Source organism: Danio rerio, chromosome 1, assembly GCF_052040795.2.
Source record: "Danio rerio strain M-AB ecotype USA chromosome 1, GRCz13ab, whole genome shotgun sequence".
In the NCBI taxonomy this organism is placed as follows: Eukaryota; Metazoa; Chordata; class Actinopteri; order Cypriniformes; family Danionidae; genus Danio; species Danio rerio.
Window position 1 is genome coordinate 19,269,028 of NC_141021.1, and position 21,116 is coordinate 19,290,143.

Sequence of the window (21,116 nt, forward strand, 5' to 3'; positions counted from 1 at the left end):
TTCTGGAACTGTTCTTCGTTGAACTCAAAACCCATCATTGTGGTCAGCTCCTCTCTACTTCTCAAGTCCTCCAACGTACATGGTATGCCACTGGACAAACTGGTAACAGCAGGAAAGCTGTCCATATGCAGGTAAGCGGTCAGCTGGTTTGTGCAAAAAGGAACGGCGTCATATCAACCCATAGCATTCGTTTTAAAGACAAAATGCATCCATACGTACTTCTGGCTAATTTGCGATCTCCAGAAATGGCATTTACTTTCAAGAAGAGCCTGTGTTGATTTTAGTACCTAAAACATACATTTTAGCACTTGAGTGGTATTCATCAGTGCTTTACACTTTGTTACCTAGTAGAAAATGTAGCACCCCAAGTGATTTTGAACCTTTGTTTCTGAGAGTGTGCTGGTTTAATTCACTTTATACTCAATGAAAATCATTTGAACACAATCACACTTGTAAATGCATGAATATACTGTATATACATGCATAAAAAACACCTACTTATAAGCACTCCATAATTCTTGGAAAATATTTGTGTACTGCATGCAGGTGAGCAGATTTTACAAACCTTTTGTAGGCAACACACTTTTTCTCTCCAAATGCACCAGACACTTTCTTATAAACACTCTGTGTTCCTGAGAAAACATTGTACAATTCTGAAGCGGGTCGCACACTGGATGCACCGCTCAGCGCCATGACACTGCACACACATAACAGTTGGAAGCATCACACACCAGACGCGCACATCGAATGGTATTTAAAATTCTATTCAGATGGCGCTCGATGGCATGGCTGAAATATGAACATTGTCTTAAGTCATAGCTGGGCGCCACAGACAACCGCCGACTTGCTGTGCTGGTGTGCGTACCCTGATAGAAATCTATGCTTAGAATTCTTAAATGCATTCGGTGTGCGACCCCTTTAAGTGTGCTGCACACAGCTGAGTGGTCTTGACAAACCACCTGTAGGAAACCCACTGTTTTCTCATGAAGTCAACATTTAACTTTGTTTTTCGATTTTGCAAGTTAAATAAACTGACATTGCTATTTAGTCACTTTTATAGTTTAGGTGAATTGCGGTGTAGACTTAACTTTGAATAAATCTTTTTTTTTTTTGAACAATGAAACAAACTTGAAAATTCTAAAGTTTGAATTAACTTTAGCTTCTGACATTTATAATACTACAAAGAGATACATTTCATCAAAGAATACTGAAAAAAAAACAAATAAACTTGCTTTTAACAAAAATATTATTGAGCTATATGAAAAAAAATGCTGTTTATTTACTCACCCTGCAGACCATCCAAGATGTACAGATGTTTTCCTTCATTAGAACGATAAAGAAGATTTTTAGCTGAAATGTGGTCCTTGGTGATTCAAAAAAAAAAAGTAAAAAAAAAAAAAAAAAAAAATATATATATATATATATATATATATATATATATATATATATATATATATATATATATATATATATATATATATATCTGTATATATATAAATAGCTGTAAATATATATGTTTTTGATTTCCTGAATAGATCCGAATGAATTACTACAAATGACCTTAATGTATTATCAGAATTCACATTTATTAATTTTTTTTTGAGGATGGTAATTATTGACTTTGACTTACTTTTAAAAGTAATTTCAACAAGGACCAGTTTCCAAAAAATAAAATTGCCTGAAGAAGATTGGACTAACAGTAGCATATTTAGGGTTAACATCTTTTTAAATAAATCTCTGTTTAGCATTTTTTTTAACCTAAAATGGTCATGAAATACTGAAAGTAAATATAATAATGACAAACCCACAGTGTTGAAATATTAGAACTGGAGGCGATGGATAAACATAGGAGCTCAAATAACTGAGCAGAAATTTATTAGATTAAGAAAAAAAGAAAAGAGAGACAAAAGGAGAGAAAGAGAAAGAAATGGGAGAAAGCTTTACTTGATGGAGAGTAGTGTTAGATCCTTAGTTAATTATGAACACACATATACACACACATACTTGTTTTGGAGGTTTGTGAGGACTCTCTATTGGCATAATGTGTTTTTTACTTTTTAAAAAATGGCAAATTTTGAATTTGAAAAGATCCTGTTAAGTATGATTTTTTCATGTCTTCATAAACTACACCAAGGTCTAAGGTCAAATCCATCTCATTATACAGTTTGTGTCCTCATAAAGCACTAAAACCAGCACCCCCCAACAACACTATATGATGATAAAACATCATCATATCCTCTGTCTTGAGTAGAGGAGTTTGTGGCTGTATCAAAGGCAAATAGTGACTCCAGTTAGACTACACTGTTAAAAATTGTCCCGTTAAATAACAGTAAAATACTGGCAGCTACAGTTGCCAGCAATGTACTGTTATTTTACAGTATGTTGCTGTAAAAATACATGGACTACATTGATTTACACAATACTCAAGTGAACTCATTTTGCTCACTGAAAGCAACTGCCTCAACTTGGTCAACTGCTGAATGAGTTTATGAAGTAATGTGCTATATATGCTTAGAAGCATACTTATAATGATAACTTATTTTAGTTAATTAGAAAAGTTCTGTTTAACTCTAATGTCTTATTTTTCACAACAGCACACATACATGTAAATCTGGAATCACCAGAGAGATTCTGACTGCATCAGCAACTAAACAGCCGCTATCTTTAAATAGAGAAACATGCAGAATAACATCAGCAGTTCATTGTTCATCTTTAACTCATTCACTGGCTCTACTCTCCTCCACAACGGTGACAGACAGAAGAAATTAGCTTCAGGTTTTACAGTAAAATACTGTTTTTTCCTTGATTTAACAGTAATCTACTGGCAGCTGTGGTTGCCAGCAATATACTGTTTTTTAACAGTCTACTTCCGTTGTGTAAATTAACAGTATATTACTGTTAAAATACATTTTACACTGTGTTTTTACCTCACACCTTTAACCCTTTAAACCCCAGAGCATATACTTCAGTTTTAATTGAAGTGTCCACACTACTGAGTGTTCAAGAAACATGTAGCAAAGCTGAAGTAAATTCATTAATTAACTGACTAATTAAATGATAATTGAGGATTAACAATGAACAAATGAAGAAATACTGAAGGGAAAAAACAAGAACAGAACATACAAAACTTTAGTCACAGCTTTATAATGAAATAACCTGAAGAACAACAAATGATTAAATCATTTAAATGATCAGCGGATGATTAAACAACTCTACAAACATCATCACCAGCTACACTTATTACTTAATACATGTATTTTTGTATAACATCTACTAAAGTTCTTCTTGAGAGAAAGGTTAACGTTTTACATCACCATCATGGAGAACAGAGTTTGCTTTAGTTGGGCTCTTAGCCCTGTCATTTTTAACATTTATATATCTTGGCTGCTGCTATTGTTAAGAACTTTGTTTAAAAAGCTCTTTTGATGTGGCAAGCCAGCCAAAAACCTAAATCTGAAAAAATAAGATCTGGTGATGTTCAAGTTGCTATTAAATGGCAGAGTTTTGTTCTCATTTAGTATAATAAAATTTACTGCTCCTGTTCAATGTTAAATCTATTGTTTTACATTATATGTGTGTATATATATATATGGCAATGATTTCTGGAAGTTTTTAAGAATATCTTGGACAATAACACTGCTCTATGGTATAAACCGCACTCAAAGAGACATCAATAATTAGCACATGAACCTCAATAATGGTGACAACAAATTTAACAAAATTTAACAAAATTAACAGTTTAACTCACAAAACAGGCAACTGAAAGTCGAAACATAAACAAAAGCAGAATCAAACACAAATAAATAAAACTGTTAGACCATTATACAACATTTATTTATACCGCAATGCATGCTGGGATATTTGTACAGTGCCACTCCCAGCATGCATTGCAGCATGAAACATTTGAGATGTTACCATTGTTGAGATACAAGGTCAGATTCATGAGGTCTGAGTGTGTATATGTCATAGCTGAACTTTTTATTGTATATTATTTCTTAACTGTTAAGTAATCATGGAGGTATGTTTTCTGTTTCCACTTCTCATTAATTAAATACCTGCAACTAAGCATAAAATCTATTGCATGAGGCCCTTCATCCAAATTTATACCAAAACATTTATCAGAAATAATTTCAGATCAAGAGATTTCTCTATTTATTGACTTCCCAACTTTAGTGCTATGGTACAAACGGTTTGTAAACGCTGTATTACAGCAGTTGGAAAGTCTTCTTAAATGAGTTCAAGGGTGAAGAGCCCAACTAAACCAGCCCCTCACTCCATTACGGTGACACAAAAAACACCTTAATTTCTGTTGGATCTCAATGTGAATTGTATGGACGTCAAATCAAGCAGTAATAAGTGTGTCTGCTGTTGTTTGTGGAGTTGTTTAATGATCCTCTGCTGAGACTGAAGCTGTTTTATTTTATTTGATTTTATTTAATGTTGTAACTCAAGTCACTGTTTGTGTTTCTTGTTTATTTTCTTCAGTAATTGTGATTATTAACAGCAGGTGTTCATCAGTGTCTGAATTCACTCATTAGTGTTCATTAAAACTGTCAGGTGAACTATATTAGTTAACTAGTGTATGAAATAGTGAACAAGGACACAAAGCGTGATTTCAAACACAGACTTCAAAACATCGAATCTGAACTCTGTTAGCTCACAGTTTTCTGCAGTTGGTTACTTTCTCGAAAACAAAAATGTTACCCAGAAAGCATTGTTTTTAACAGAATATTACTGTTTTAGTGAAAAAATATTATTTTACCGTAGAATCTGACCGTTTTTTAACAGCAATTTTTTACAGTGTAGAGAGTGCATCACTATCCATCCTGTGCTGAAGAAAGTATTTTAATATACCCAGACAACATTCTTTGCCAATTTTTTTGCATACATTTTAATTTTTTGCACCAAAGACATTTAGTGTGTATAAATTTGGCACATGGGATGAATCATAAAGGACTACAAAACAAATAAAAGAAACCATAAGTGAGAAATCAAGAACTTTATAACGTGAGTATAAAGTGAAACCCATGTATATTACAATACAAAAAGAACATATAAAGTTTCAGCAAACACAGCCATGAAGCTGGAAAATGCAAAAAAAGTGTGTTTAAACATTTAAAGCTGAAGTGTGTCACTTCTACTCAGAGCTGAACTCAAATATCACAATCACAATTCAAACATCCCAGTGACTTTTCTTTTCTTTCTAAATGCCATCAGTCTGGCTTTTTATTAAACATGTAAATCAAAGTGGGCATTCAGGTCTATGTGTGAACAGTTAATAGATGGCTTCACAAAAGTCCTCTCATGATACCTGATTTACAAAACTTTAAATGGGATAAAAGTTGTGATTTAAACACTGATGTCTAAAGTAGTGATTCAAATAAATTAAATATCCATTTAAAAAATGTCCCGACTGCTCAAATAAGACTATCAATTGCATGTTACTGTTAAAGATTCTTTAAGCACTTGAATAAAAGCCTAAAAGCCTTTGAATCATTAATTTAAACATAAGAAAACAAAACAAAAACATTTTAAGTTTCTTTTGGTTCCCTATTGAGAACATTGTAATAATCGTGAGCTCTATTTAAAGAAATAAAATCAGCTTATTAGGAGTATGCAGCTCTTTATGTGGATCAAATGTAATTACAATTCTTTCTGTACAGGTTTCCAAAATACTTTGCATCTACCACTGGGCAACCAAACACCTCCACTCCAAAAGCAAACCATCATGTGTACAAATTAACAAGGTACCATCCTGGACCCTTTTCACAATTTCTGGGATTCTTGATCAGAAACTAGAACTAGACATAATTTTATGAGTTCCCGTTTGATTTTGTAGCAAGAGAAAAAAAATAGATCTTGATTACAGCAAGTTACAAAAGTCCTTAGAGGCCATGCGGTATTATATTTTTCTTTCTCGTTTTCTCATTCTCAACATATCAAGTTGTTTTCTTGTTATAATGACTTCATTTTTTCGTGATCTTGGCACATCAATAGTTGTTTTCTTGTCATAACAACTTAATTTTCTGGTCATTTTGACATAACAAAAGTTGTTTTCTTCAGTTTATGACTTATTTTTCTGCTTATTTGGCATAAGAGGATGTCCTAGATGCTGTAGATATTTCATATTGCGGTCTCTTTAAAACAAGGTTTCATTAGTTAATGTATTTACTAATATGAACTAATTATGGAAAACACTTGTACAGCATTTATTAATCTTAGTTCAGTATTTACTAATGCATTATTAAAATCCTAAGTCATGCTTGTTAACATTAGCTAATGCATTGTGAGTTACCATGAACTAACAATGAACAACTGTATTTTCATGTTAACTAACATGAACAAGTACTGTAACAAATGTGTTGTTTGTTATTTGTTCATGTTAGTATATGCTTTAACTAACATTAACTTATACAACCTTGTTGTAAAGTGTTAGCCATATTGCCTTATTTAAAGGGATTCACTTTTTCATGTAATTATAAACAACTATAGTTGTCTAACTGCCATAGATTCATTAAAGCAAAAGCAGGATCTTCATTATTCTTCATTATCTAATTCCTACATGTAACAACTTATTTTGCACCATCTAAAACCCAAGCTCTAAAATGGTATAAACAGTTAAGGGAATTCATTCAGTACCTTTATTAATCTGGGGTTGCCACAGCTGATTGAACCGCCAACTTATCCAGCAGTTTTACACAGCAAATGCTCTTCAGGCTGCAACCCATCACTGGGAAACATCCATACACTCATTCACACACACATATGCTACAGACAGTTTAGTTTACCTAATTCACCTAATTCATGTCTTCGGACTGTGTAGTAAACCAGAGCACCCGGAGGAAACCCACACAAACACAGGAAGAACATGCCAACTGACCCAGCCGTGGCTCAAACCAGTGACCTTCTTGTGAAGCCACTGTGAAGCCCCAGTTTAGGAAATATTGTTGTAAATAATGAAATAGAATCATATACAAAAGGGGTTCCCAAACTTTTCAACCCTGCGACCCAAAAAATAACAATGCCAGTGACTCACGACCACCAATATGGTTCACACACACACCAATATCCTCAAGTCTATTCTTTGTTTATTTTTGAAGAACGCAACTCAGAGATCATCCTCCATGTTTAGTCGTTGCCTGTAATTCATTTTAATGTATACGCGTGCCGTAAAGGTGTCAGAAAGTTTACCCTGGTGCCAAGAAATCAATCTGCTGCATCTGACCCTATGCTGTCTTGAATCTAACATATTGAGACCCCAGGGGTCACAATCAAATAGAAAAAAAAACATGCGTTGCTTTATAACTAATATACTTTATATAACTAATACTATATTTTTTATCTTCTGTATAATATAGACACAATATGCTTATTCTAATAGTTATCCTGCGACTCCCGAGGGATAACAACCACCACTTTGTGAACCACTGATATACATGAATGCTATCATGAATACACATTAATCATGAGCATGTGCGCTTGTGCTCATATAATTATGGCTCTTCTGAAAGCCCCTAATGTGTTGCACGATTGCCCGACTGCAGTCATCCTAGCTTCGTTTGCTGCTCTATAGGCAAAACACTTGTGTTGCCTCTTCATCATCAATCATTAAGTTACATGTGGAACATTCTGTTCTCATGGCCGGAATGTCCATCTGAAAATTTTTGGTGGCCTGGTCATGCATTAAGCACGTATAAATAATAATAACAATAATAATAATAATAATAAATAAAACCCTCAAGAATTAAGTCGGGATAACGGGAAAACAACATTTGATACGTTGTGATCACAAAAAAACTACTTTTAGTTATGTTGAGATCACGATAAAACTATTGAGAAAAAATATTTGAGTGCATGGCCTTTCAGAACGTCCATAGCAAGTTGATAAGATGAGAGAAAGAGACTTCAGTTAGTCATGCCAAGGTAAAATAACACAAATAATAGTGTTATTACATTAAATACCTTGCATTACTTTTAATGCTAATGATGACTGTGAAAACGCATCAGGAAAGTCTGTGAAAAGGGTCAGCTGGATGAATCTACTTACAATTGGTTTACCTATGCATATCACGCTACAAAATGATGCAATATTTCATGAAATCATATGAACACACTTCAACTTTAAAGAAAACAAAAATAAGAGAACTAATAAATGCTTAAGGTGCTTTAAGATTGCTTTACTGCCTGTGAACTTCAGACATACTTTTTCATACACTGAATAAACATACTCGTAAAAGCTGATGCAACACAAGCTATATGTTTTCAGATGAGAACACAACAAGTGATACACTTAGTGCAGAAAATACTGATGTACAAATCCTTCAAAAACTAAACATGAATTTTTAAATGTCGGACAAGCTTATAAACAACATTCATCAAAGACCAACAACCCCCCTCCCCCTCTCTCTCTCTATTGCGCTATACAATGCAATTTTTAAAAGAGTGCATCTCATGTGAAACGTGGCAGATAAATTACATAATTCAAATGTTATACCAGAATGCTCAAAAGGAAAATTGCAAGATGAACCCTTTCAGATAAATTAGTTGAACAAATAAAAAGTGAAACATTTTAGCAGGCTCTCCTTGATATTGTAACATTTGTTGCCATTCATTTCTAATGCAGTTTTACAGATTGTTACTGTGTGAAAATCTGGTTTACAATTCTAAAACAGCCTATTCATAAAAGTCTCAAGTAAACATTATAAAAACAAGTTCAGTAATCAAATACTTTATACCAAATCCCATAAAAGCATTTTCTTTTTTCAGAATTTCAATGCACTTTCATTTTAAAGACAACTTATACAAATACCCAATGCACTGATAATTATATGGACATTATCCTATATTAAAGATTGCCACTTAAACAACAGCAAAAATCCTTCATATTTCATAAGTCTGTATGGCAAAAGTATGTTTCCTATACACTTAAATGTTCCTATTACCTTTTTATTTTGGCCACAAAAACGGGGAATGAGCAACATCATAAATTGTCCATTAAATCACTTTTAGATCATTTTAAACGAAACTATTCATCACCTTTTATAACCAGTGGTCTCTATTGCTATTAACTTTGCATGTTAAATACACACACACACACACACACACACTTGTACACAGCAAAATCCTCTGAGCAAAATTGACTCAATTCACAGTGCATTTGGTCCCTCGCTAAATTGAGTAAAAGTTACTCAGCAGCAGAGTTAAAGGTAATGAAACAGTAAAGGGACTAATTAAGCAATGATGATGAACACCTGCTGCTAATAAGCAGAAACAGAAGAGAACACACAAAACTACATCAACCTTCAGTCACAGCCTAAAGGCCCGTTCACACTTTGTGATTTTTTTTTTTATAATCCTGAACAATTGTAGCATGTCAGACTGCAAGAACATGGCTCTCTTGTCACATTATAAGATCTTAGCTGTCATAAACTCAGACTGAAAGACAATGAATACGCACCAAACACGAATGGAAATGCCCTCGGAGTTTGACGCCATCCACCCATGACACTTTCACTATACTGCGTTTTGAAATGATTCCAAACAGCAAACATAAACAATCTGTAGCTTAAACCAGGAAGAAAAAAACTGTTTTGACATTTCCCCATGGATGTTTGAATTGTCGCATGGATTGCTTCATCAAATGAGGAGCTCCTATTGGTTCTTGGATTGACGCTCATCACAGCTGTTGTCACAAAGCAGGAAAGTGTCTGAAATCTTCTGACACTGCCAGAACTTCATCGGAGAAAAAATCTGATCGAAAAGGGCAATAAGCGGCTGCTAGCGAACATGTCAAACTAACGATCAAAGACCACTTATTTTAGTCTAGGATTTCAGGAATCTTTTAGGATTTCCCAAGTTTGTCTTAGATGAAAAAATTGTGGCTGAAATCTCACAGGGTAAGCAGGGCTTAAGATAAAACAGCAGCTTTACTTATTACCGACTTGTTTGGCCTTATTTCTGCCAGACTCTACAAAATTCCATATAGTGATATTAATGAGAATTACCTGACTAAGTATACCTTTATCAAGTTATAAACTGCACTGAACATATGAAACACTCAAAAAACAGACATAAATTAAAGCTGCACCCGGTGGTCTTAGGATAACAGAGAATAGTGGACAATAATAATTTAAGCAGACAAATATTTTAAAAATCAGAGAAAATCACTGATCTATGCCAAACTTCCTTCTGTCAGCAGGTGGCGGTATGACTGTAACTCAATATTGGCATGTAGATGTCTTCAGGAGTGAAATCTTATCAAACCTGGGAATTTTCAGGCAGATCTGACATTGTATGGCTGAGTTAAGGCTGATTTATATTTCTGCGTCAAGCGAACGTGTATGCTCCGGTGCAACCTATGCGTGGAAGCATAGCCCTCATTGTGGACTTCGGCGACGCTGGCCCACACCTTTAAAAAAATGTAACTACACATCGCAACGACGTGAGGTGAGAGCCGCACAAGCTCGATGTAGCAAGTGTTTACAAGTGTGGAGTCTCGTGAAGGAGCTCAAGATAGAAACTGTTGTTTTGTGTTTACATGTGAATAAAGTTGTTGCACGTCTGTCGATTCCCGCCTTAAAATGAGTGAGTTTGAGCCACATGTATAGTAAGGTAGTGTTCAGAAAAAAACAAAACACCAGTGAAAAAACTCGACACAGAGGAACATAAACACCTACTGCCAGCTAGTGTTTAGGAAGTGTTATTGCAGAGCAACAGAAACAGCGTGCAGAAGTATAAATACATGGCTACGCACGTTTTTTCACTCACGTTTTTTAATGTGCAATTATCCTGTTTAATCCCACCCCTTGTACGACACAAACTCAAGTGTGTCCGCAGCTTCACTATTACTCAATTTAGAGAGGGACAAAATACACTATGAACTCAGTAAATTTTACTCAGAGGATTTTGCTGTGTATATATGGTTTATGAGGACTATCATAGGCGTATTGTACTTTATACTGCAAAAATGCTTATTATATGTTTTTTGGTGGCAAATTTTGAATATTAAAATACGCAAGTATAATTTTTAGCTTTTAAAATTACAAGAACACAAGGCATCCCTTGTAATCCACCTTAATAGACTACAGTAGGTCATAACCATGTCATTATACAATATAGTGTCCTCATAAACAATATAAAAAAGTACACACACACACACACACATTCAGTTCAACATTGATGCCTGAGTTTTGTCTCTCAGATCGTACTGATCTACTGACCTTACTCAATATCGTGTCTGAATCCTCATCGTGCTAATTCCTGGAAAATAACAAAACATTGGAAAAACATTGCTGTGTGTGCTATCGTCAGAAAAGCAGGTGAAAGAACGGCGAGGAGACTGCGTGGTGGCACGAAAAAAAAAAGTGCTCAGTGAAGTAACTTCCGTGGTTCGTCTGTGCAGAAATGGCAGAGCTAAAACTGTAGTGTCTGTGAACACACTCGCACGCAAAGACACACTTTCTCAAAGGTGAGGCGCCTCGTTGGCCCTACACAGTAGGCACTGGAGTGGCCATAGTTGTGCCATTATTTCCTCTTTGTTAAAGCGGCTTAACATAGTTTCCTGGGAACGTTCCAAATAACCTGGTTCTCCGAGACGTACCTAAAAACAAGCACAGTGCATCAGCAATACAATACAACAGCTTTCATGAAATCCCTCACTCACAGAAAAGTCACAGTGTGTGTCAAATAGAAAAAAATGACATATGAAACAAATGAATATCAAGAACAAGCTAAACTGAATACAACCAATGATGTAATTTAATCAGAGATAGGTGAGAGACATAATCAGTAACCATAGCAAAAAATGTAAACATACTTAGAAATCTACTATCACTGGCCACTGTATTAGGTACACCTAGGTATTGAGTTGGACCCCCTTTTGCCTTTAGAACTGCTTTAATCCATGGCATAGATTCAACAAGGCTCTGTTGGATTACGATCTGGTGACTGTGGAGGCCATTTGAGTACAGTGAACTCATCATCTTGGTCAAGAAACCAGTTTGAGATGATTCGCGCTTTATGACATGGCGCGTTATTCCGCTGGAAGTAGTCAGCAGAAGATGAGTACACTGTGGTCATAAAGGGATGGACATGGTCAGCAACAATACTCAGGTAGGCTGTGGCTTTGACACAATGCTTAATTGGTACTAATGACCCCAAAGTGTGCCAAGAAAATATCCCCCACACCATTACACCCCCACCAGCAGCCTGAAACATTGATACAAGGCAGTATGGATCCATGCTTTCAAGTTGCTGATACCAAATTCTGACCCTAACATCTTAATGTCGCTGCAGAAATCGAGACTCATCAGACCAGGCAACGTTTTTCCAATCATCTATTGTCTAATTTTGGTGAGCCTGTTCTTAGCTGACAAGAGTGGCACCTATTGTGGTATTCTGCTGCTGTAGCCCTCCCACCTCAGGGTTGGATGTGTTGTGCATTCAGAGATGCTCTTCTGCATACTTCGGTTGTAACGAGTGGCTATTTGAGCTACTGTCGCCTTTCTATTAGCTCGAACCAGTCTGGCCATTCTTCTCTGACCTATGGCATCAACAAGGCATTTGCGGTCACAGATCTGCCGGTCACTGTATATTTTCTCTTTTTCAGACCATTCTCTGTAAACCCTAGAAATCGTTGTGAATGAATATCCCAGTAGAACAGCAGTTTCAGAAATACTCAGACCAGCCCGTCTGGCACAAACAACACAACTTTCAAAGCCATTTAAATCCCATTTCTTCCCCCGGTTTGAATTGGAGCAAATCGTCTTAACCATGTCTACATGCCTAAATGCATTGAGTTGAGTTAGAAATTTGCATTAACGGGTAGTTGGACAGGTGTTCCTAATAATGTGGCCAGTGAGTGTATATACATATAGTTTAAATTATAATTTTAAAGTGCACAATAAAGGCTTAACTAGATTATTAAGGTTAACAAGGAAAGGTAGGTTAATTCATTGTCAAAAAGTCATTCAACAACAAATTTCACAGGAGGGCCGACAATTTTGTCTTCACAATGTAGAATAGTCTATATTAACAAATCACAAACCCATGAAAATTGCATACCACCTATAAAGGCACTGTATTATCTTTATAAAAGACTTACCAACAAACCAGCCATCGTCACATCTCTCGACAACATCAACAACATCCCCTTCCTTCAGCTCCAGCTCATCCTCATTACGAGGCACATAGTTATACACAGCTTGGAAGCTATGTTAAACATTTAATAACATTTTAGTAATAGAATATTATTAGTGAATAGTCAAAATTAAAGTGCTAAAAAATACTTACGGGTCACCACCTGCATGCTGAGAATCCTGCATCATTTTCTGAAAGAAAGAAAAAAACTGTATAATATACATGTAGCACTTTAATGCATCAAAACATCATGCTAAATCCAGGCACAGGATGTCATTCTGTGAGTCTTCATCATCATCATCACAGAGCTTAGAGACAACCTGTTGTTACAATACACACAAAAGGGAAATTCACCCAGTTTGAGATCACAGAACTGTAAAAAAGGATTAGGCTTTATTTTCCAGTCTGCAATGCTGCTAGTGTCACAGCACACTCCATCCTACCCTTCGTGCTCTACTGGGTGATAAACAGGGAGAAAAACAGCGCCTCCTTGTGGAAATTGGGCTACGAGGTGGCTTACCCTCAACCACCACTTCCTGCCTATAAACTGTCTGCAAGAATCAAATGCAAAGCAGCCAATCAGCAGTTTCATACAAAATCCATCTCCGAGTTATTCACAACCTCATTCTCCGTCATAAAATCACTGCTCATGTTATTTCCAATTTAAGTACGGTTAAGCTTTAGTAGTCATTACAGAATCTTTAGTATTGTTACTAAGTTATCTTAAGTACCATTTAGCTTGCAAGTAAGAGACATATTGTAGACATACATGCACAAACACACTCATCCTACTTTCAGTATTGCCATATTTAGAATAACGGACAAAGGAAAATAAGGACAGTTCAGCTGGTTGTATTGTGTCAATAATTTCCCCATCAAAAGTATGCAAGTTGCCAGTTCAAATTCTGCTGGCATCAAAACAAGCAGATCCAGAGGGCTTACATTGGTGCCGTGACCCAGATGAGAGTTCCATCCTTATTATTATTATTGTAAAGTTATTATAATATTTTGAATCCCACTTAAAATAATGGGAGCAGAACCAGAGGGGCTACGCTGGTATATTTGATGGGAGCTAGGTTCAGGGAAGTAAGTGTAATACAGGCCATAAAGTAACAGCTGTTTACATAAACCCCTTTTGCTTTAAGAAAGATACTAGCGACAGTCACTAGAGGCTGTGGTCTTAGCAATTGTTAGCACACTGGGAATAGTAGTTTGAATAATGCTTAATGTAATGCGAGGTGAACTAGAATGGTTAAATTGGTGCCGTGACCCAGATAGGGGTGAGTGCAACAGGTGCAAGAGCTGTAAAGTAAACCTAATTCCTCTCACCTCTGTGTTCTAGTAACAGACACAAGATGCTGTGGTCTTTAGCATCTTTGAAAGTGCATCTACCTCTTACGCCAGACACACTTCTTCAAATCAGAACTGGGCGAGTATGTCAAAGCAGGGGTCTGTTACTGTCAAAGACCATAGTATACACATACATGTCACATGTATAGTAGGGTTGGGCATCTAAGCTATAATGCCGATCCGATACGCATCTCGATACAAAGAATACGATCCGATATATTAGCGATACATTTGTGACATATTGCGATGCAACACGATACGATTCACACCCATATCACGATACAATGCGATATTTCAGCACTAACTAATTAGATCAAGTTTATGAGATGATGTGAAAGAGGATGCTGTGCCATTGAATGAGTTTGATTATTTATTAACCAAGCAAAACCAAGACTTTTTTTACTTTTTTTTTGAGTGTCAGTTTACAGTAGAGGGCCATTTTAGAACATATAGCACATATTATTTAAGTATTTTCAAGATAAACAGAATGTATAAGTGCAATATATATTAAAAAATATATATATTTGCACTCTTTCAACATAAATAAATTTAGCATTGCACAACAAGAATTGTGATTTAACTTTTCAACTATGAAAACAAGTTTTACAAAGATATATTTTGCCACTGATTATTCAAAACTTAAGGTCGTGAACTAGCAGTGTTATGCTGCGTTGAAACATCACTGTCACTGTAAACAACAGGCTAATAAAAATATAACAAACCAGCAATCTTCTTGCTGTGAGGTGGTCAAACTACCCACTGTGCCACCGTGACACCCATTATTTTTATCATTATTATTATTATTATTATAATTAAATAAAAATTAACAGGAGGAGGTGTTTAAAACCTTCGTTCTCCGTGACACTAGGCTGAATATCTTTGCAGATGAACAATGCAATAGCATTCGTTATTGGCGTAGAGCGAGCAGAACTGTTGCGCATGGAAAAAAAAAACTTTCAATGCTTTTCTCACCACTTTTGGAGCTGGTTGAAGCAGTGCGGAAGCCGGGGATGCAGAAACACTAGAAGATGCTTTCACAACAACACCGTGGCGCCGCTTCAAGTGAGATTTCAGATTAGTCGTACTGCCCGCGTATTTTGCAGATGCACGGCACATTTTGCAAATTGCATCTGTCCTGTCATGTTGTCCATCCTTAAATCCATAATGTTGCTTGCCATACTTTAGATTTAAAACTCAGTGGGGAATAAAATGTTTGTTTTGCTTCTCGTGCTTTCTGAGGGCGCTCCACTATCTTCATCCGCACACCTGATACACTGAGTTGTAGTGTGTGCACATCCGCAAATCCGTTGCTAAGGCTTACTTTATGTAGGTCGATTAAATTATGCGCCAAAAACAGGTTGACAACACTTGTTAATAAATAAAAAATACATTCTATATTAAAAATATAAGCTGTATCTCGGAAAAATCGATGCATCTCGCAAAAACCGATGCATCTCGATTTGCTTCCAAAATTTCATTCATCCTCTGCTGCTCAACCGATGCACTCGCATCGTGCACGCGCATGACCGCGTATCGATACATATCGGTTAATCTTCCCATCCCTAATGTATAGTTTTGAATGGGGAAACGTGTAATGATCAATATGGCGAATGAAGCCCCCTCTACTAGTACAGGAGCCAATCTTCAATCGCTAAAGATTGACAAAGAAGCTCGGAGCAGACATGTGCTTTTATGACAGTTTGGTGGTCAACAAACGCACTGGAACCTCAGTGAATACTTGCTTCACAGATATAATAAAATATATCCAGATAAAGCTTAAAATTTGTGCTTTTAAATGAACATGAAGTGAGATCACTTGAAAACTATATATTTTTTTAGTTTTGTAATTTGTATGAAAAGAACGCGAGGTACAATCCGTCCTTTCATTCACACATCACATTTATTCACAATTACTCAAACACCCACAAACTTGTAAACAGTCGCTTTCATTTCTGGAGGAGATTCGCCATCAATACCAAGTTGTGAATTACTTCAGAAGAGCAGCTCGATCATAATGTGTAGAACGACCATGAGGTTGGTGTCGTGATCTTGTTCCTTGTGGGCATGCACATTTGCTTGAGCAACCTGAAAATATGCAGATTTTGATTGATTCGAACATTTAGAAACGAAACTTATGAGACAGTTGATGGGTAATTTCATTGGTGGTTCCAAATATGTAATGTAATCGTAAGCTTGGCAAACAGTTTTGGAGAATTTGATGTTTCCTCATTAAGACAGAATGCCGAGAATACTAAGAGAAAGGGTTTTCAAAGATGGTCGCTGAGTGAAATGACCTGCCTTAAGCCTGGTTTATACTTCTGTGTTGAGTGATCGGTGTGACCCACAGTGCATGTAACGTGCTTAGCCATGCATGTATCCTTGTAGGTTTTTATGTTCTGCTGTATCGAGTTTCTTCGCTAGTGTTTTTTTCGGGAATCGGCGGGTGTGCAACAACTTTAATCATAAGGTAAACACAAAAAAACAGTTTCCATCTGTAGCTCCCTCATGGGACTCCACACTTGTAAACACTCACTGGTTTACGCGGGTCTCACCTCCGCCCACTATACCTGCCAACATTGCCTTTTTTTCCGGGAGTCTCCCGTATTTCAGACCCATCTCCCGTTTTGTTAATTCTCCTAGAAAACTCCCATAATTTTACAACCCCCATAGTCCTCAGCATTCGTATCGCAGACCCAGTGCAAAGTACAGACATCTAGACATTCCCACCACTCCGCAACTTTAAAGGAACTTTGTTACTGTTTAATGAGGTTATTCTATAGGTAATCAACATACACCAATGCACATGTACCATACATGCACCACACGTCACCCGTGTTTACTTTAAGTTAATGAATATATGCATATCTACAAAAAGATTAAATATTATTCATTTTTTTACCTTAATCTTAGGAGATCGGGGCTGTGAACGAGGGGAGAGAGCACAAACAGGGGAAGAGGATGGAGGGGTGGATGTAGAGGAGACCACAGGAACAGAGGAGGGAGGAGGAGAGGAAAGAAGAGGAAGATATTTAGGGGCAGAGGGTAGAGCTATGTCTGAAGAAGATGGAGGAGGAGAGGGAGAAGAGGGTGGGGAGGCTGGAATAGTTGGTAGAAGAGGCTTGCAAGATGAATAAAGAGGAGGATGTAATGAAGGAAAAGGAGATGATGGAAGGATTTGAAGAGCTGAGCAAGTAGAGTTAATAGGAGCAGAAGGAGAACAGAAAAGCTGAGGAGGAACAGAAGAAATAATAGCTTGTGGAGAGAAAGGAGGAGGAGATGGTGATGATGTGTTGTGAGGATTAGAAGGCAAAGGAGAGGATAAAGGAGGAGGAATATTGAGTGCCATTGAAGGAGGTGGAGGAAGAGGGATTGGGGAGTAGGGAGGAGAAGAAGGAGGGGAAGGAAGAGGAGTATAGAGAGATAATTGAGGGAGAGGAGACTCTGAAGGGGAAGAAACAACTGAGGTTGCGAGGTTAGAGGAGAAATAGGGCACCAATTCAAAAGATGAAGCCAGATGAATTGGAGGAGAACATGGTGAATGTTTGGCAGCAGACAGCGGAGTGCACTGAACAGCAAGTGGAGATGATTCAGTGTTTGTAGAAGAAAAGCCAGTGGAAGATTGAGGAAGGGAGGAATCAGAGATGGGGGAAGAAGACATGGGGAAAGATGGAGTGACGGAGGAGGAGTCGGCCTGGCAAAGAGAAGAACAAAGCTGAAATTTTGTTCTGCTACTGAGGCTCACTACCCTTTACAACTTTTTACCAGATTTTTTAAATTACACAAGAACTAGTGTAATGAAGACTACTTAAAGGGGCCATATCATTGTAAATTATTGCCCATAATCTTTGTAAATGGAGATGCTGTAGGCTAAAGCAATAAGTCTCAAGAAGCTGTAGTTTACAGTGAATTTAAAACAGTTAAGGGCTGTTTAGTGGGACTAACTCTTTTACTCAGTAAAGATAGTGGAATGATTGCCAAGCAACAGTCATAGGTGAATGATTATAAAGTATTTTATAACCTTTAACTAATCAAAATAAAGGAACAGAACTACTTGTTTTAAGTAAAGTTTATTTATAAACTAATTTTGAGAGTATCACATGCTTATGATCACCCACGTCTGGACCCGCATTAGCTTTCGATCGATTCACCAATCAGATGATTCTTAACTCACTATAAATAACCAGAGATTTTTATCTCAGTATCTTCGTCTTGAAGAATCCCCCACACCGCAGTAGCCCAGTGATTAGCACTGTTGCCTCACAGCAAGAATATCTCTGGTTAAAGTCCTTACTAAACCGGTCAACATTTCTGTGTGAAATTTGCTCGTTCTCCTCGTGCTCCTTGGGTTCTCCAGATTCCTCCCGCAGTTCAAAAAACACGCAACCTAAGTAAATTGAACATACCAAACCAGCATCATTTTCAAGCTCTTAGCAAGTCATATATCTCTCCTCAGCATCCCTACATCTGTCATTAGTCAGAAATAAGTCCGGGGAGTTCATCGAAATCCACCTGAGCTCAAATTCCCCGCTCACCCTGCCAACGGGAGGAAGCCCAGGACTCAAGGGTCTTAGAAGCTCAGAGATGTCTCCTGGGACAGCATGCCAAACAAGCCTATAACCAATCATCAGCTAAGTGTGAAATCTTTAAATATATTATAAGGTTCAGAAATCTTACTATAAAACGATCAATGTTTGCATGTACAGTATATGCCTTTCTGTATTTGTTTTTTGGCACAACCGTTTACTGCTAAATAATAGGAAAAGCCGTGGCTTAATTCGTGCCTGAATAATTTGAGCACCTCTGAGGCACCTCATTTTACTGATCCCCTTCCTCAAACACACCCCTGCCCTGCCCCACTCCCCCACCTTTTCCTTTCCATCCGCGACACTTTTCCCTCCTCTGGTAACATGCCAGATCCATTACCCTGATCTGTTCCGGGAGCTTGCAATTTACAATTTAAGCATTGGAAAAAAGCAAAATAAGGCCCTGCTAAGCCTTCGGACCATTCCTTTTACAATGCTACAAGTCATTATAATTATCTTTCTTGTTTAAAATGTGCCTTTGATGTGCTATCAACAATGCCAGTCAAGTTAAGAAACACTAAGTAATGCTACATTGATAGTAGGTATGGCCCCTCTAAATTAGTCAATTAACATGCAAACAATGTATGTAAATTTTGCATAAAAAAATTGGGTTTTGGGGACTAACATGCTTTTGTCACACTGTAAGTACTACCTCTTTTTTCAAAACAGCCTTTAAGCCTGAAGTGCAGATTTTTTCATCATCCTCTTGTATGTACAACTCAGGAAGATCCTCCCATTGTAACGTGGCTGGACTGTGGAACTCTGTTTTCTCATTCCAAATGACTGACAACAACTCCTCAGCCTTTTTTTCATAGTTATTGTGCTGTTTTTCTAGTTTTTGTTCTATTTTGCTGCTTGGCTTGATGGGCAGTGGCTCAGCAGGTAATACTTCTTGATTAGCTATGTTTTTCGACCGAATGGCCAATTTGAACTCGAGTTCATTATATAGTTGATTTTTAAGAAACATTGACATAAGCTCACCATATGGATCAGGTTCGCTTATTAGGCTAGATGGGTCACTGTTTTTCTTTAAGGTTTGCTCCTTTACATTTAGTTCTTCTATGAACTGTTTACCATCGTGACCCCTCTCTTGTTCATGATCTCTGATCTGTTTCATAGGTAAACTGAAAGACTGTGCTACATCTATTGCTGTCAGTTTATCTCTGTAGAGAAGTTTATCGGAGTAACAGGGACTGTTTAAGGACTCTGAAGTGATTGGTCCTTGGCTGAGAAAAAAAGGGGAGTATTTTGGAGAAAGGTTTTGTGTTGGGTGGAACCTTCGCACAGGTGAAGTAGGGGATTGTGGGCATGTGTAGTGCAGGTCACTGGGTAAAGGAGGAGGTGTGGGTGGCAAAGGACTGCCACAGGAAGATGCATAAGTGGTGGAGACACCCAATGTGAGTGACAGCCATTCGCTAGTGACTGATTGAAGGTGTGTCCTAGTGGCAGATTCAAGGCACAGCAGATGGGAGACTTTATCATGCTTGAGCAAAGAAAAACAAAACAGGAAGACCAGTTTGTCGATGTAAATAAAGTATTAAGGACAGAATTTTTACACTGTAATCATCATTCTAATCCTTGCTTTGAACCCTGGGTAAAGAAACCATCCCCACATGATCCACAGCAGGCTAAACACCCCTTTTGTGATGCATTGTGGTGTACAGCGTGAGACACAAATGATGTCTCAAGAACAGCATGTGCATATTGTGTATTGTACCTAATTAAGGTAATCATGCTTATTTACAAGCACATCCACGCTGAATTGTTTTTTTTTTTCCATTTAGTTTGCCCCACCCACTGATTCACAGTTTGAATAGAGAAAAACCCAACAACAATGAACTACTTAAGTAACAATAGAAGCCATGCTGAGTGTTTAGAGGGGAAAATAAATGATACCTAGGAATGTAGTTTAAACTCATTTACAGATATTTTTATCTCTCTGACGCTAGACAAGTATGATTCTTTCTAGTGTGCATCTGTCCGGTGGCTTTGTTTGTGCAAGCTAGAGGTCTGCATTCCCGCAGGACCCGACCAGAGGCGCGGGAA

At 37.1% G+C, this 21,116-nt stretch overlaps 1 protein-coding gene across 8 annotated transcripts in view; it reads right to left on the minus strand.

The window, feature by feature from the left end:
- Positions 1 to 4,984: 4,984 nt before the first annotated feature.
- sorbs2a (sorbin and SH3 domain containing 2a) overlaps positions 4,985 to 21,116 on the minus strand; it is a 152,662-nt gene continuing 136,530 nt past the window's right edge. For 5 of the 8 annotated variants that reach the window (NM_001443154.1, NM_001443153.1, NM_001443151.1 and 2 more), the window contains 4 exon segments: positions 4,985 to 7,380; positions 7,729 to 11,599; positions 13,103 to 13,209; positions 13,291 to 13,328. In NM_001443154.1, coding sequence (NP_001430083.1) covers positions 11,538 to 11,599; positions 13,103 to 13,209; positions 13,291 to 13,328 — 207 coding nt within the window. In that variant the 3' untranslated portion in view covers positions 4,985 to 7,380; positions 7,729 to 11,537. 8 annotated transcript variants of the gene reach the window in all.